A 17,795-nucleotide genomic window follows, 5' to 3' on the forward strand; every position below is an offset into this window, starting at 1 on the left:
AACAAAAAAAAATGTTTTTAAAGACAAGACAGTAATTTTATATAGATATATGTATATGAATTTAAAGAAATTGAGAATAAATGGCGAAATCACTTAAGAGGTCACGATCGAAACACGTAAGTAGTTGCCAATCTGATCCAAAATGTTTTTTGGAAACTTTCATTTATGGAGTCTATAGCCCCATATTTAGTCTCGCCTCTAGTCTCGTCTCGAGACTAATCTATAGTCTCGTCTATTGTCCTGTATATTGCATCGTCTCTAATCTCAACTCCAGTCTTGTCTCTAGCCTGGTCTCTAGTCTGGTCTCTAGTCTCTTCTATAGTCTCGTATATAGTATTTTCTACATTTCGCCTATCGTCTCGTATTTAGTTTCGTCTACAATCTCTTCTATAATCTTGTCTATAGCCTCGTCTCTAGTCTCGCCTGTAGTCTCATCTATAATCTCGTTTATACTTTCTTTTATAGTCTCGTCTATTGTGTCGTTTGTAGTCTCGTTTATATTCTCATTTATAGTCTCGTCTATTGTCTCATCTCTTGCCTCATCTACAGTCTCGACTATAGTCTCGTCTATTATCTAATCTATAGTATTTTTTTCTAGTCTCGCCTAAAGTCTCGTCTCTAGTTTCGTCTCTAGTCTCGTCAAAGTCACATCTAAGTCACGTCTAAGTCACGTCTATAGTCTCGTCTATAGTCTCGTCTCTAGTCTGGTCTCTAGTCTCGTCTATAGACTCGTATAAGTTACGTCTATAGTCTCGTCCATAGTCTCGTCTCATCCCTAGTCTCGTCTCTAGTCTCGTCTATCGTCTCGTCTAAGTCACGTCTTAGTCACGTCTATAGACTCGTCTATAGTCTTGTCTCTAGTCTCGTCTCTAGTCTCGTCTCTAGTCTCGTCTATAGTCTCGTCTAAGTCACGTCTAAGTCACGTCTATAGTCTCGTCTATAGTCTCTTCTATAGTCTCTTCTATAGTCTCGTCTATAGTCTCGCCTAAAGTCTCCTCTATAGTCTCGTCGATAGTCTCCTCTATAGTCTCCTCTATAGTCTCGTCTATAGTCTCCTCTATAGTCTCGTCTCTAATCTCGTCTCTAGTCTTGTCTATAGTCTCTTCTATAGTCTCGCCTACAGTCTCGTCTATAGTCTCTTCTATAGTCTCCTCTATAGTCTCCTCTATAGTCTCGTCTAAAGTCTCCTCTATAGTCTCGTCTATAGTCTCCTCTATAGTCTCGTCTCTAATCTCGTCTCTAGTCTTATCTATAGTCTCCTCTATAGTCTCTTCTAAAGTCTCCTCTATAGTCTCGTCTAAAGTCTCCTCTATAGTCTCTTCTATAGTCTCGTCTAAAGTCTCCTCTATAGTCTCGTCTATAGTCCCCTCTATAGTCTCCTCTATAGTCTCTTCTAAAGTCTCCTCTATAGTCTCGTCTAAAGTCTATTCTATAGTCTCGTCTATAGTCTCGTCTATAGTCCCCTCTATAGTCTCCTCTATAGTCTCTTCTAAAGTCTCCTCTATAGTCTCGTCTCTAGTCTTGTCTATAGTCTCTTCTATAGTCTCGTCTAAAGTCTCCTCTATAGTCTCGTCTATAGTCTCGTCTCTAATCTCGTCTCTAGTCTTATCTATAGTCTCTTCTATAGTCTCGCCTACAGTCTCGTCTCTAATCTCGTCTCTAGTCTCCTCTATAGTCTCCTCTATAGTCTCGTCTATAGTCTCGTCTAAAGTCTCCTCCATATCCTCTATAGTCTCTTCTATAGTCTCTTCTAAAGTCTCCTCTATATTCTCGTCTAAAGTCTCCTCTATAGTCTCGTCTATAGTCTCGTCTAAAGTCTCCTCTATAGTCTCGTCCATAGTCTCCTCTATAGTCTCGTCTATAGTCTCGTCCATAGTCTCGTCCATAGTCTCGTCCATAGTCTCGTCTATAGTCTCTTCTAAAGTCTCCTCTATAGTCTCCTCTATAGTCTCCTCTATAGTCTCCTCTATAGTCTCTTCTAAAGTCTCCTCTATAGTCTTGTCTAAAGTCTCCTCTATAGTCTCGTCTATAGTCTCGTCTCTAATCTCGTCTCTAGTCTTGTCTATAGTCTCTTCTATAGTCTCGTCTAAAGTCTCCTCTATAGTCTCGTCTATAGTCTCGTCTAAAGTCTCCTCTATAGTCTCGTCTATAGTCTCCTCTATAGTCTCCTCTATAGTCTCCTCTATAGTCTCCTCTATAGTCTCTTCTAAAGTCTCCTCTATAGTCTTGTCTAAAGTCTATTATATAGTCTCGTCTATAGTCTCGTCTCTAATCTCGTCTCTAGTCTTGTCTATAGTCTCTTCTATAGTCTCGCCTACAGTCTCGTCTATAGTCACTTCTATAGTCTCCTCTATAGTCTCTTCTATAGTCTCGTCTATAGTCTCGTCTAAAGTCTCCTCTATAGTCTCGTCTATAGTCTCCTCTATAGTCTCTTCTATATTCTCCTCTATAGTCTCTTCTAAAGTCTCCTCTATACTCTCTTCTATAGTCTCTTCTATAGTCTCGCCTACAGTCTCGTCTATAGTCTCTTCTATAGTCTCCACTATAGTCTCGTCTAAAGTCTCCTCTATAGTCTCGTCTATAGTCTCCTTTATAGTCTCCTATATAGTCTCTTCTAAAGTCTCCTCTATAGTCTCGTCTATAGTCTCGTCTAAAGTCTCCTCCATAGTCTCGTCTATAGTCTCGTCTAAAGTCTCCTCCATATCCTCTATAGTCTCTTCTATAGTCTCTTCTAAAGTCTCCTCTATAGTCTCGTCTATAGTCTCCTCTATAGTCTCGTCTCTAGTCTTGTCTATAGTCTCTTCTATAGTCTCGCCTACAGTCTCGTCTATAGTCTCTTCTATAGTGTCCTCTATAGTCTCCTCTATAGTCTCTTCTAAAGTCTCCTCTATAGTCTCGTCTAAAGTCTCCTCTATAGTCTCGTCTATAGTCTCGTCTAAAGTCTCCTCTATAGTCTCGTCTATAGTCTCGTCTAAAGTCTCCTCCATATCCTCTATAGTCTCTTCTATAGTCTCTTCTAAAGTCTCCTCTATATTCTCGTCTAAAGTCTCCTTTATAGTCTCGTCTATAGTCTCGTCTAAAGTCTCCTCTATAGTCTCGTCTATAGTCTCCTCTATAGTCTCTTCTAAAGTCTCCTCTATAGTCTCGTCTATAGTCTCGTCTAAAGTCTCCTCTATAGTCTCGTCTATAGTCTCCTCTATATTCTCGTCTAAAGTCTCCTCTATAGTCTCGTCTATAGTCTCGTCTATAGTCTCGTCTAAAGTCTCCTCTATAGTCTCGTCTATAGTCTCCTCTATAGTCTCCTCTATATTCTCGTCTAAAGTCTCCTCTATAGTCTCGTCTATAGTCTCGTCTATAGTCTCGTCTAAAGTCTCCTCTATAGTCTCGTCTATAGTCTCCTCTATATTCTCGTCTAAAGTCTCCTCTATAGTCTCTTCTAAAGTCTCCTCTATAGTCTTGTCTAAAGTCTCCTCTATAGTCTCGTCTATAGTCTCGTCTCTAATCTCGTCTCTAGTCTTGTCTATAGTCTCTTCTATAGTCTCGTCTAAAGTCTCCTCTATAGTCTCGTCTATAGTCTCGTCTCTAATCTCGTCTCTAGTCTTGTCTATAGTCTCTTCTATAGTCTTGTCTAAAGTCTCCTCTATAGTCTCGTCTATAGTCTCGTCTCTAATCTCGTCTCTAGTCTTGTCTATAGTCTCTTCTATAGTCTTGTCTAAAGTCTCCTCTATAGTCTCGTCTATAGTCTCGTCTCTAATCTCGTCTCTAGTCTTGTCTATAGTCTCTTCTATAGTCTCGCTTACAGTCTCGTCTATAGTCACTTCTATAGTCTCCTCTATAGTCTCTTCTATAGTCTCCTCTATAGTCTCTTCTATATTCTCCTCTATAGTCTCTTCTAAAGCCTCCTGTATAGTCTCTTCTATAGTCTCTTCTATAGTCTCGCCTACAGTCTCGTCTATAGTCTCTTCTATAGTCTCCTCTATAGTCTCGTCTAAAGTCTCCTCTATAGTCTCGTCTATAATCTCGTCTAAAGTCTCCTCCATAGTCTCGGCTATAGTCTCCTCTATAGTCTCTTCTAAAGTCTCCTCTATAGTCTCTTCTGTAGTCTCGCCTACTGTCTCGTCTACAGTCTCTTCTATAGTCTCGTCTCTAGTCTCGTCTAAAGTCTCCTCTGTAGTCTCGTCTATAGTCTCCTCTATAGTCTTTTCTATAGTCTCCTCTATAGTCTCTTCTATAGTCTCCTCTATAGTCTCTTCTATAGTCTCGTCTCTAATCTCGTCTCTAGTCTTGTCTATAGTCTCTTCTATAGTCTCCTCTATAGTCTCGTCTATAGTCTCCTCTATAGTCTCTTCTATAGTCTCGTCTCTAGTCTCGTCTCTAGTCTCGTCTCTAATCTCGTCTCTAGTCTCTTCTATAGTCTCCTCTATAGTCTCTTCTATAGTCTCGTCTCTAGTCTCGTCTCTAGTCTTGTCTCTAGTCTAGTCTCTAGTCTCGTCTCTAGTCTCGTCCCTAGTCTTGTCTCTAGTCACGTCTATAGTCTCGTCTATAGTCTACTCTATAGTCTCTTCTATAGTCTCGTCTATAGTCTCGTCTCTAATCTCGTCTCTAGTCTTGTCTATAGTCTCTTCTATAGTCTCGCCTACAGTCTCGTCTATAGTCTCTTATATAGTCTTTTCTATAGTCTCGTCTATAGTCTCGTCTAAGTCACGTCTATAGTCTCGTCTCTAGTCTCGTCTCTAGTCTCGTCTTTAGTCTCGTCGCTAGTCTCGTCTCTAGTCTCATCGCTAGTCTCGTCTCTAGTCTCGTCTCTATTCTCGTCTCTAGTATCGTCTAAGTCACGTCTATGTCTCGTCTATAGTCTCGTCTATAGTCTCGTCTCTAGTCTCGTCTCTAGTCTCGTCTATAGTCTCGTCTCTAGTCTCGTCTCTAGTCTCGCCTCGTCTCTAGTCCAGTCTAAGGGACATTTCTAGGATCCTTGAGAATTTATGTTTAAAAAAATTAATGACAACTTAAAAAAATCCAACACAAAACTTTAAAATATGAAAAATATATGTAGAAAATAACACAGACATACATACATTTATAAAAATGTAACAATTATAAATAACACACAGAGTTGCAAATTGTTTAAATTACACAGAGAGTTAAATATATAAAAATAATTTATATAGATAAAAAGGATCTCTTAATGTAGGCGAAATAAAATGATGATTTAAAATGGAGTCTTTTTTTATAGAAAAAAAAATGAATTTATTACAGGGTAATAAAATAGATAAAAAAAACTTTTTAGAGAAAAAAATAAAAAACATAATAAAAAGTTGCAAAATAAGAAAATATAGGAAAAATCCAACAAAACTTTGACTACAACATTCCATTTTATATGACCATTTCATTCAAAAATACAACAACAAAAAGTTTAAAGGTGTAACGAGTATTACAAAAGGAAACGGATATTGAATGAAAAACTAAAAAAAAAAAATGGGAACTCAACAACAACAAAAACTGATAATAAATGACACAAACAGCTAGAGTCAAACTAAAAAATAAAAAAAAATTATGGGAAAATGTATGAATAAAAATTATAAGAAAAATAGGAATCAACTAAAGGACGAGTTGTAATTAAGGCGACAGGCGGCAGACAAATTCATAATATAAATAAATTTTTTCAAAATATTCTCTTAAATTTTATTTTATTTTTCTATTTTATTTTATTTATTTTGTTTTGTTTCATTTTATTTTATTATAGCAAAGAATTAGAAATATATTGAAAATATTCCAGAAAAACTATTATTTTTATAAAGCGAAGAATATTCGCCTGCTGCCTGTAGCCTTAATTGAAAATTCGCCTCTCTCACTAAATGAAACCATGTAAAAAAGGGTCACAGTAAAAAAAACAAAACAAAAATAACGGGCTCCTCACACACATACAGACATTAACATACGTGTACATCAACAAAGAAGAAGAAGGAGAAACCAAAACATAAACAACAACAACAATGTAATATGTAATAAGGACATTTTAAATAAATGAGAGAGACAGAGTAAGAAAGAGTACAAACAAAACATGGAGTGAAATTAAACGAAAACAAACAAATATTTTCAAATAAACACGACAATATGTAATTACACCAAAAACAAACATTGTTAAAAAAAAATAACACACACACAGACAGAGAGAGAGAGAGAGTTGTTTAGTAACTTTTGTAATTACTTAGTTAACGAGAGAGAGTTAGAGTTAAACAGAGCTATGATTTTGATTTGTTTGTTTTATTGTTGCTTTTTTATGCAGGGGGGTCTTTTCGCTTTTTGTTTGTTTGTTTGTTTTTGTTGGTAAAACACAATTTGCTAAATTGAAAAAGCTGTGATCCTTTTCTTATTTTTTTAATAATTTAACTCTGTTTCTTTTAATATATCTGAAAGGGGTTCGCTGATGTTACAAACAAATTAGTTAAATGATTCTTTTTTTTTTTTTTGATGCTGTTAGTTTCATTTAGCTGTTTTTTTGATGCTTATTTTTGAATAATTATGTATTTTGTTTGGGTTTTGGAAATTTTTTTTTTCATTTAATTGCTTAAAAACTGATACCACGTATAAATTCAGCACCTGTCCTGAGGATGATGTTTGTAGATAAGAATTAACGTCCGTCTCGATCATACAGCTACGTAAAGAATCAGGTATAAACATGCCTTGTTAAAGGCTTTATTGTGTTTTTTTTTTGTTTTTGGTTTTTTGGTTTTAAACTGTTAATTCAGTTTTGTTTTTTGTTGCAGCTTTTCTTGGTTTGTTTTTTTTTTATAAAAATTTCCTTTTGTAATTTTAAGCTTTTGGAAGACTTTGGGTGTGTAATTTTTATTTTGAGCTTTTTTTCCGCTAGAATTATATGAAAGTTGTTGTTGATGATGGAGTGATAAGTCTGTAAAGAAATAATAGAGAAAAATTTTTAATTAAAAAATAAAGTTATTAAAAAAAGTCTCAAGAGCTTTCGTTAAAAGTATCGTTTTTGACTAAAATAAACTTAAAAACTTTATAAGAAAAGCTTATGGTATCTTTAAATTAAAAGTTTTTAGGATTTTTAGGATTTTTTTACTAAAATAAAACCTTTTGATTAATTGATTTTAAGAGCTTTTCATAATCTCATATAAAAGCTTTTCTGAAAATTCATATTTGATAAAAAGTTTTGCATAAAATCGTATAAGATCATAAAAAGCTAAGAAAAACTTTGAAAAAATCTTAATAAAACAATATTTTAGCTGTTACAACATTTACTTGCCACTCAAATAAGAACTTTTATTAAAGTTCCTTAAAAAAATTAAATAGCTTTTGTTTTCAAAATCTTATACGGGGTTCAAAACGTTCATTAAACTATTTTTTAAAGCCCTATAGAGAGAATTTCAATTCTATACACCACAACGTATGATTGATAATAATTCAGCAGTTGTCTTAGATAAAGCGCTACAACTTTTGAACGTGAAAAGCTACTGATTAAATTTGATTATCAAATTTAAGCCAAGACCTTAATACTTATTTAAGTAAAAAAAATATTAATATTGAATTGAGGAAATTAACAAAAAAAAGTTTTTTTAAAATTTCAGTTCTTTAAAAAATTAAAATTTTTAAAAAAAAAATCATTTTAAATGGCCAATATAAATATAAAAATATTTATTTTATAGATTTAATAATAGACATTTTCATATAATCTACATAACTTCAGTTATATTTAAAATTTATTTTCAATATACCAGTACGTATGATTGATAATAATTCAGGAGTTGTCTTAGATAAAATAATATAACTTTTGTACGAAAAGAGATATTCATAAATATTGTATAAATAATGAAAGCTAAGACCATAGGGCTTATTTTAGTAGAAAACAATATTATTATTCATTAATGAAATTATCCAAAAAAAATTGTTTACTTTCAAATTTTCAATTTCTGAAAATTTAAATTTTTTAAAAAAAATTCATTTTAAATGCCCAATATAAATATAAAAATATTTATTTTATAGATTTAATAATAGAAATTTTCATATAATCTACATAATTTCAGTTATATTTAAATTTAATTTTCAGTACAACAGTACGTATGATTGATAATAATTCATCAGTTGTTTTAGAAAAAGTAAAATAACTTTTGAACGAAAAGAGCTATTGATAAGTATTGTTTAAATAACAAAAGCTAAGACCATAGGGCTTATTTTAGTAGACAAAATTATTATTGCTCATTAATGAAATTACCGAAAAAAATAGTTTATTTCCAAATTTTCAATTTCTGAAAATTGAAATTTTTAAAAAAAATTAATTTTAAATGGCCAATATAAATATAAAAACATTTCATTTATAGATTTAATAATATAAATTTTCATATAATCTACATAATTTCAGTTATATTTAAAATTTATTTTCAATATACCAGTACGTATGATTAATAATGATTCAGGAATTGTTTTAGAAAAAGTGGTACAACTTTTAAACGAAAAGAGCTATTGATAAATATTTTTTAAATAACGAAAGCTAAGACCATAGGGCTTATTTTAGTAGAAAACAATATTATTGCTCATTAATGAAATTAGTCATTAATGAAATTATTTCCAAATTTTTCTTTTCTGAAAATTTTAATTTTTAAAAAATTTTAAATTAAAAACAGGCTTAACAATAATTTATTTAAGATTTATTTTAAAAAAGAATTTTAAAATGTTTTATTTAGAAATACAGTTAAAAATTTGATCAAATTTTAAATTAAATTACATTTAAAGCCGCAGTGCGTATGATTGATATTAATTTATTAATTAATAAAACGCTAACAATGTCAATTATTAAAATGAAAAACATATTGAAATAAATAAGAGAGTAAAGTAAAGCTAAAGCTTTGCAAAATTTTTCACTTAAAAAGCTTTTAAACTAAAATATTTGGAAAATTGTTTTTTTTTAAGAAAGCATATGAAAGCTTTCTACAGGAAAATTTACAAAAACCTTTCCATTAAAACTTAATGAAAGCTTTAAGAGCTTTTAAAGGAGGCTTAGAGAGCTTTTAAATAAAGCTTAGAAAGCTTTTAAAGAAAGCTATAAAAGCATTTTAAGAATGCTTATAAAAGCTTTATTATAATAAAGCTTATAAAATCTTTTTTATAATACAGCTTATAAAAGCTTTTTTATACTAAAGCTTATAAAAGCTTTTGTATAATGAAGCTTATAAAATCTTTGTTATAATAAAGTCCATAAAAGCTTTTTTATAATAAAAACCATATAAAAACGTATAAAAGCTTTTTTATAATAAAGCTTATAAAATTTTTTTATTATAAGCTTTTTTTAAGAAATCTAATAAAGGCTTTTTTAAGAATATTTTAAAAGCTTTTTAAGAAAGCTTATAAAAGATTTTTAAGAAAGCTTATAAACGCTTTTTAAGAAAGCAAATAAAAGCTTTTTAAGAAAGCTAATAAAAGCTGTTTTTGAAAGCTTATAAAAGCGTTTTCATAAGAAAACGTATAAAAACTTTTTCATCAAAAATTAAGCTTTTTCATAAGAAAGCTTATAACATGTTTTTATAAGATAGCTAATAAAAGCTTTTTAAGGAAGCTAATAAAAGCTTTTAAGAAAACTAATAAAAGCATTTTAAGAAAGCTAATAAAAGCTTTTTAGGAAAGCTAAAAAAAAAGTTTTTTAAGCTTACAAAAATATTAGAAGCTTTTTAAGAAAGATATAAAGCTTATAAAAGCTTTTTAAGAAAGATTTTAAGAAAGCTTATAAAAGCTTTTTAAGAAATCTATTAAAAGCTTACAAAAATTGTAAAAGCTTTTTAAGAAAGATTTTAATAAAGCTTATAAAAGCTATTTAAGAACGATTTTAAGAAAGCTTATAAAAAAGCTTTTTAAGAAAGCTAATAAAAGCTTTTTAGAAAAACTTCTTCTACAAATTTTAAGAAAGCTATTAAAAGCTTGCAAAAATTGTTAAAGCTTTTTAAGAAAGATTTTTAAGAACGCTTTTTAAGAAAGCTTTTTAAGATAGATTTTAAGAAAGCTTATAAAAGCTGTTTAAGAAAGCTATTAAAAGCTTTTTAAGAAAGCTATTAAAAGCTTACAAAAGTTGTAAAAGCTTTTTAAGAAAGATTTGAATAAAGCTTATAAAAGCTTTTTAAGAAAGATTTAAGAAAGCTTATAAAAGCTTTTTAAGAAAGCTTATAAAAGCTTTTTAAGAAAGCTTATAAAAGCTTTTTAAGAAAGCTTATTAAAGCTTTTTAAGAAGGCTTATAAAAGCTTTTTAGGAAAGCTAAAAAAAGGTTTTTAAGCTTACAAAAATGTTAAAAGCTTTTTAAGAAAGATTTTAAGAAAGCTAATAAAAGCTTTTTAGAAAAGCTTCTTCTACAAATTTTAAGAATGCTATTAAGCTTACAAAAATTGTAAAAGCTTTTTAAGAAAGATTTTAAGAAAGCTTATAAAAGCTTTTTAAGAAAGCTTATAAAAGCTTTTTAAGAAAGCTTATAAAGCTTTTTAAGAAAGCTAACAAAAGCTTTTTAGAAAAGCTTCTTATACAAATTTTAAGAAAGCTATTAAAAGCTTACAAAAATTGTAAAAGCTTTTTAAGAAAGATTTTAGGAAAGCTTTTTAAGAAAGACTTTAATCTTTAAGAAATCTTATAAAAGCTTTTTAAGAAACGCTTCTTTTAAAAATTTAATAAAAGCTTTTTATAAAAATTTTATAAAATATTTTTCATAAGAAAGCTTAAGAAAGCTTATAAAATCGTGTTTTATATTAAAGCTTAAAAAAACATTTTTATATTTAAGCTTTTTTATAATAAAAATAAGTTTGATTAGAAAAATGATTTTCTAAGCTTTCTTATAAAAAAGCTATTATAAGCTTTCTTATAAAAAAAATTGTAAACGTTTTATTATAAAAAGCTTTTATAAGAATGCTTATAACTTATACAAGAGCTTTTATAAGAAAGCTTATAGAAGAGCTTTTATAATAAAGCTTATAAAAGTTTTTTATATCAGAAAGCTTATAATAGCTTTCTATATAAAAAAACGTATAAAATATTTTTTGTAAGGAAGCTCTTTTATAAGAAAGCTTCTAATACTGAACTTTATTCAAGAATAAATGCTTTTGAAAATGAATTAATCAGTTTAAAATGCTCTGTTTTCTAACTGTAATTTAAAGTCCTTTAATACATTAACCCCCAGTAACACGAAGTATAGTTATGTTTTAACTAATAGTTATACTGACAGTTTTCATACAAAAATAATTTTAACCGACTGTATAACTATTGGTTAAGGCTTAACCAGACTTCGTGTTACTGGGGGTAACTGTTACATTTCTATATAAACATAATCAGAATTTTGTTTTAATTTATGTGATAGTTAGTGTTCATTGGTCTCACCTCAAATATTCAAAATTGTGTTGCTGAAACCAAACATAGAGAATGAAAAAAAACACAAATCTGCAACAGAAGGAAATGAAAAACAGGAGTAGTGATACAGAGTGCAGTAGAATCCTTAATAAGTTTAGTTGGTTGTTTTTTTTTGATTTTCCTTGTCGTTGTTAAGGTTTGATTTCAAAGTTTTTTTAATGCTTTTTTGCTAATAAAAGTTCATTTCAAGCTCGTCGTCTCATCATCAATATTTGTTTATTATTGCTGAAGTTGTTGGTGTTGTTAGTAGTAGGAGATGTTTTAGTTGTTGTTGTTGTTGTTGTAGTAGTAATAATAGTGGTTGTTGATGCTGCTGATGTTGATGTTTGTTTATTTGCTGGCAACATCATTTTTATCATCAAAGCCATTTATTTATGGTGAGGGAAAGAGAGAGAGAGAGTGAGTGAGTAAGTAAGTGTGTTTGTTTGAGTGTGATGTATATATGTGAGAGTTTCTTTTTGTTTTGTTTTTATATTTGTTGTTGTCGTTTCAGCCGTGCATTAATAGGAACTCAACGAATATCGAACATGTTTGTTGCTTTTTTTTTGTTGTTGTTGCTGTTTTTATTATTTATAATTTATTATTGTCTTTTTTTTACTTAAATTTTAAGATTTTCTTTTCTATTATATTTTAATATTTTGTGCATTATTTTGGTTTTTTTCTTTTTGTTTAAATTTTCGTTGTTTCAAAATTGTTTCAAAAAATTAAAACATAAATAATAATCATGACGTAGAGTGTGGTGATGGTTTAGAAGAATTATTGAAAAATATTGAAAATTTAACGAAGAAATAATAATAATTTTAGTTAGCAGTTCTTGTTGATTTTACGATATATTTAACATTTTATAAACTATGTATTTGTTGTTTGGTTAATGTTAAGTTTATTGAACAAAATTAAAGTAGTCGAGAGGAGACACTGCAAGAGAAAAGGGAAAAAAAGAAACAATTTTTTATAAGAAAATGTGAAGTTAAAGAATCCCTAAATTCAAAACACCCTACACCATTTAAGAAATATAAGAAAAATGAGGAAATAACCTTTAATAAAAGGTACTTAAACTGACTTTTGAAAGCTTCAATTGTAAATCATTATATAATCTTAGTTTAGCTTTAATCTTCGGTCTTTATTTAGTCTTAGTTTAGCTTTAATCTTGGGTCTTTATTTAGTCTTAGTTTAGCTTTAATCTTGGGTCTTTCTCTAGTCTTAGTTTAGCTTTAATCTTGGGTCTTTATTTAGTCTTAGTTTAGCTTTAATCTTGGGTCTTTATTTAAACTTAGTTTAGCTTTAATCTTGGGCCTTTATTTAGTCTTAGTTTAGCTTTAATCTTGGGTCTTTATTTAGTCTTAGTTTAGCTTTAATCTTAGGTCTTTATTTAGTCTTAGTTTAGCTTTAATCTTGGGTCTTTATTTAAACTTAGTTTAGCTTTAATCTTGGGTCTTTATTTAGTCTTAGTTTAGCTTTAATCTTGGGTCTTTCTCTAGTCTTAGTTTAGCTTTAATCTTGGGTCTTTATTTAGTCTTAGTTTAGCTTTAATCTTGGGTCTTTATTTAAACTTAGTTTAGCTTTAATCTTGGGTCTTTATTTAGTCTTAGTTTAGCTTTAACCTTAGGTTTTTTATGGTCGTAATTTAACTTTAATCTTGGGTCTTTATTTAGTCTTAGTTTAGCTTTAATCTTGGATCTTTATCTAGTCTTAGTTTAGCTTTAATCTGGGGTCTTTATTTAGTCTTAGTTTAGCTTTAATCTTGGGTCTTTATTTAGTCTTAGTTTAGCTTTAATCTTGGGTCTTTATTTAGCCTTAGTTTAGCTTTAATATTGGGTCTTTATTTAGTCTTAGTTTAGCTTTAATCTTGTGTCTTTGTATAATCTGAGTTTAGCTTTAATCTTGGGTCTTAATTTAATCTAAGTTTAGCTTTAATCTTGGGTCTTTATTTAATCTTAGTTTAGCTTTAATCTTGGGTCTTTATTTAGTATTAGTTTAGCTTTAATCTTGGGTCTTTTTATAGTCTTAGTTTAGCTTTAATCTTGGGTCTTTATTTAGTCTTAGTTTAGCTTTAATCTTGGGTCTTTATTTAGTCTTAGTTTAGCTTTAATCTTGGGTCTTTATTTAGTCTTAGTTTAGCTTTAATCTTGAGTCTTTATTTAGTCTTAGTTTAGCTTTAATCTTGGGTCTTTATTTAGTCCTTGTTTAGCTTTAATCTTGGGTCTTTATTTAGTCTTAGTTTAGCTTTAATCTTGGGACTTTATTTAGTCTTAGTTTAGCTTTAATCTTGGGTCTTTATTTAGTCTTAGTTTAGCTTTAATCTTGGGTCTTTATTTAGTCTTAGTTTAGCTTCAATCTTGGGTCTTTTTATAGTCTTAGTTTAGCTTTAATCTTGGGTCTTTATTTAGTCTTAGTTTAGCTTTAATCTTGGGTCTTTATTTAGTCTTAGTTTAGCTTTAATCTTGGGTCTTTATTTAAACTTAGTTTAAGTTTAATCTTGGATCTTTATTTAGTGTTAGTTTAGCTTTAATCTAGGGTCTTTATTTAGTCTGAGTTTAGCTTTAATCGTGGGTCTTTATTTAGTCTTAGTTTAGCTTGTATCTTGGGTCTTTATCTAGTCTTAGTTTAGCTTTAATCTTCTGTCTTTATTTAGCCTTAGTTTAGCTTTAATCTTGGGTCTTTATTTAGCCTTAGTTTAGCTTTAATCTAGGGTATTTATTTAGTCTTAGTTTAGCTTTAATCTTGGGTCTTTATTTAAACTTAGTTTAGCTTTAATCGTGGGTCTTTATTTAGTCTTAGTTTAGCCTTAATCTTGGGTCTTTATTTAGTCTTAGTTTAGCTTTAATCTTGGGTCTTTATTTAGTCTTAGTTTAGCTTTAATCTTAGGTCTTTATTTAGTCTTAGTTTAGCTTTAATCTTGGGTCTTTATTTAGTCTTAGTTTAGCTTTAATCTTGGGTCTTTTTATAGTCTTAGTTTAGCTTTAATCTTGGGTCTTTATTTAATCTTAGTTTGGCTTTAATCTTGGGTCTTTATTTAATCTTAGTTTAGCTTTAATCTTTGGTTTTTATTTAATCTTAGTTTAGTTTTAATATTGGGTCTTTTTATAGTCTTAGTTTAACTTTAATCTTGGGTCTTTATTAAGTCTCATTTTAGCTTCAATCTTGGGTCTTTATCTAGTCTTAGTTTAGCTTTAATATTGGGTCTTTATTTAGTCTTAGTTTAGCTTTAATCGTGGGTCTTTATTTAGTCTTAGTTAGGTTTAATCTTGGGTCTTTATTTGGTCTTAGTTTAGCTTTAATCTTGGGTCTTTATTTAGTCTTAGTTTGGCTTTAATCTGGGGTCTTTATTTAGTCTTAGTTTAGCTTTATTCTGGGGTCTTTATTTAGTCTTAGTTTAGCTTTAATCTTGGCTCTTTATTTAGTCTTAGTTTAGCTTTAATCTTGGGTCTTTATTTAGTCTTAGTTTAGCTTTAATCTTGGGTCTTTATCTGGTCTTAGTTTAGCTTTAATCTTGGGTCTTTTTATAGTCTTAGTTTAACTTTAGTCTTTATTTAGTCTTAGTTTAGTCTTGGTTTAGCTTTAATCTTGGGTCTTTATCTAGTCTTAGTTTAGCTTTAATCTTGGGTCTTTATTTATTCTTAATTTAGCTTTAATCGTGGGCCTTTATTTAGTCTTAGTTTAGCTTTAATCTTGGGTCTTTATTTAGTCTTAGTTTAGCTTTAATCTTGGGTCTTTATCTAGCCTTAGTTTAGCTTTAATCTTGGGTCTTTATTTAGTCTTAGTTTAGCTTTGATCTTGGGTATTTATCTAGTCTTAGTTTAGCTTTAATCTTGGGTCTTTTTATAGTCTTAGTTTAGCTTTAATCTTGGGTCTTTATTTAGTCTTAGTTTAGCTTTAATCTTTGGTCTTTATTTAGTCTTAGTTTAGCTTTAATCTTTGGTCTTCATGTAGTCTTAGTTTAGCTTTAATCTTGGGTCTTTATTTAGTCTTAGTTTAGCTTTAATCTTGGGTCTTTATTTAGCCTTAGTTTAGCTTTAATCTTGGGCCTTTATTTAGTCTTAGTTTAGCTTTAATCTTTGGTCTTTATTTAGTCTTAGTTTAGCTTTAATCTTTGGTCTTCATGTAGTCTTAGTTTAGCTTTAATCTTGGGTCTTTATTTAGTCTTAGTTTAGCTTTAATCTTTGGTCTTCATGTAGTCTTAGTTTAGCTTTAATCTTGGGTCTTTATTTAGTCTTAGTTTAGCTTTAATCTTGGGTCTTTATTTAGCCTTAGTTTAGCTTTAATCTTGGGTCTTTATTTAGTCTTAGTTTATCTTTAATCTTGGCTCTTTATTTAGTCTTAGTTTAGCTTTAATCTTGGATCTTTATTTTGTCTTAGTTTAGTTTTAATCTTGGGTCTTTATTTAGTCTTAGTTTAGCTTTAATCTTGGGTCTTTATTTAGTCTTAGTTTAGCTTTAATCTTGGGTCTTTATTTAGTCTGCGTTTAACTTTAATCTTGGGTCTTTTTATAGTCGTAGTTTAACTTTAATCTTGGTTCTTGATTTAGTCTTAGTTTAGCTTTAATAAGATTCCCTTTTAGGTCGATTTTTTCTAACACTTGTTAAGATTTTGTCTGCTTCTAATTTCAGTCTGTATGTCTGTCTTTCTGTTTAACCTGCCACTGTTACACCTCATTTTTGTTGCTGCTTTTAAAACCATCAAGTCTGACAACGTCTGTATATGACAGACGGCCTGCTTGTGAGTGCTTTTGTGGGGTTTTTTAGGTGGTGTAGGGTGGTGAGAGGGATTTTGTGATACACTTTGAATATTAATTTAAATAATGGAAGGGGGAAAGTCTGGGTGAAATTTAATTTCATTTCATTTCAGTTTATTTTTGTTTTTTTTTTGTGATGTTTTTATAGATAATTTTGATGACGTTTTTATAATGTTTAAAGTTTTTATGGATTTTTTTTCACAAAAATTTGTTTTTAAAAAGAAAATTCAATCGATTTGTGGCGTATTTTTTTTTTCATTTGGCTAAAACCAGACACATTAATCACTTTTAAACAGGATTTTTTTCTATTTTTAAAGGAATTTCTTTTAATCCTTTTTTGGTTTTATTATAAATTTTTCTGTAATTTCTTTAGTTTTATTTTGGAAATAAAGATTTTCTTCGTTTTTTGAAATGAATTTATTTTTATAAAAATTTTTGTTACACAATTTTCTTTGAATTTCTTTTTCGGGCTTTTTTTGTGGTTCATTTTGTTATTTGTTTCTTTACGTTTTTTGCCCCGTGTGTGTGTTTTTTTTATTATTTTTATTATATTTTCATTTCATTTGCCTTTAAAGAGTAGAACACAGATTTTCTTTTTTAATTTTTTAGCGATTTTTTTTTTGTCGTTTCCTCTACATTATATAAAAATAACTTAGACTACAACGTATAAACGAAGGGGACTTTTGAATATGAGACCATTTTTTTCCACTTTTTTTATTCCTTTTAGTTATTTAAACCAGACATTTTTTTCTCATATAAAAGAATTTTCAGCCAAAATTCCTTTACTTTACTGAATTTCACTTGTTTTTTTTTAAATTTTGTAAAATTTTCTTTCTACCTTTTAGTTTTAATATTTTGTTGGAATTAAAAAAACACGCGTAACTCAAAATTTATTTAGTTTTTATTATTTTTCTATTTCAAAAACCAAAAAAAAAGTTTTCTTTTTTGTTCGTTCTGTCTTGGCCAGACGAGACGTTTTTCCTCACTCACCATTTAATGTGTTATGCCTTGTGTTTTTGCTCAAGTTTTCTTTTAGTCGCTGGTTCTATTTGTTTCATATTCAACCAATTTCTATATGGTTTTTGTTGTTGCTAAAATGGAAAACACCACCATGTTGCGTTTTTTTCGTCGTTCGTTCGTTCATTACAGGCTGATTTGAATATGTTAACGGTTTTATTTAGGAGATTTAATAAAAGTGTTAACAATTTAGCGTTTATTTCCCTAAGGGATACATTTTTAGCTTTAAAAATAAATATAATCATTTTTAAACAGTTTTTGCTTATGTTCGAAAATTCGAAATTAATTTCGAATTTTCGAACATAAGCTAAAATTACTAATTTTCAATGGAGCTTTATAGAATATCAAAAAATATAAGAAAATTATGATTTTTAAGCCATAATTTCAAAGTTCGAAAATTAAAAAAATTACAAATTAAGTTCGAATTTAATAAAATGTCATTAGAAACCAGAAATTAATGAAATTTTAACATTTAAATAGAATTAGGAATCATTTCTAGCAATTTTTGATTAAGTTCGAAAATTCGAAATTAAGTTCGAATTTTCGAACATGACCTCATAATGTTACATTTTCAAAGAGATTTATAAAACTACAAAAAATTCATGAAAACTATGAATTTTAAGCCTTAATTTCAAAGTTCGAAAATGA

The 17,795-nt window shown here is 29.2% G+C and overlaps 1 protein-coding gene across 3 annotated transcripts in view; it reads right to left on the bottom strand.

Annotated features, from left to right (window-relative positions):
• Positions 1-17,262, bottom strand: part of NfI (Nuclear factor I) — a 29,752-nt gene extending 12,490 nt beyond the window's left edge. For 2 of the 3 annotated variants that reach the window (XM_065509723.1, XM_065509722.1), the window contains exons 1-3: positions 17,121-17,262; positions 11,369-12,313; positions 6,583-6,910 (exon numbers count right to left, since the gene is read on the bottom strand). In XM_065509723.1, coding sequence (XP_065365795.1) covers positions 6,583-6,681 — 99 coding nt within the window. In that variant the 5' untranslated portion in view covers positions 6,682-6,910; positions 11,369-12,313; positions 17,121-17,262. The remainder of the gene's footprint in view (positions 1-6,582; positions 6,911-11,368; positions 12,314-17,120) is intronic. The other variant, XM_065509721.1, reaches the window with a different exon arrangement.
• Between the last annotated feature and the right edge of the window lie 533 nt (positions 17,263-17,795).

The sequence above is a fragment of the Calliphora vicina genome, chromosome 4 (genome assembly GCF_958450345.1).
Source record: "Calliphora vicina chromosome 4, idCalVici1.1, whole genome shotgun sequence".
Lineage (NCBI taxonomy): Eukaryota > Metazoa > Arthropoda > Insecta > Diptera > Calliphoridae > Calliphora > Calliphora vicina.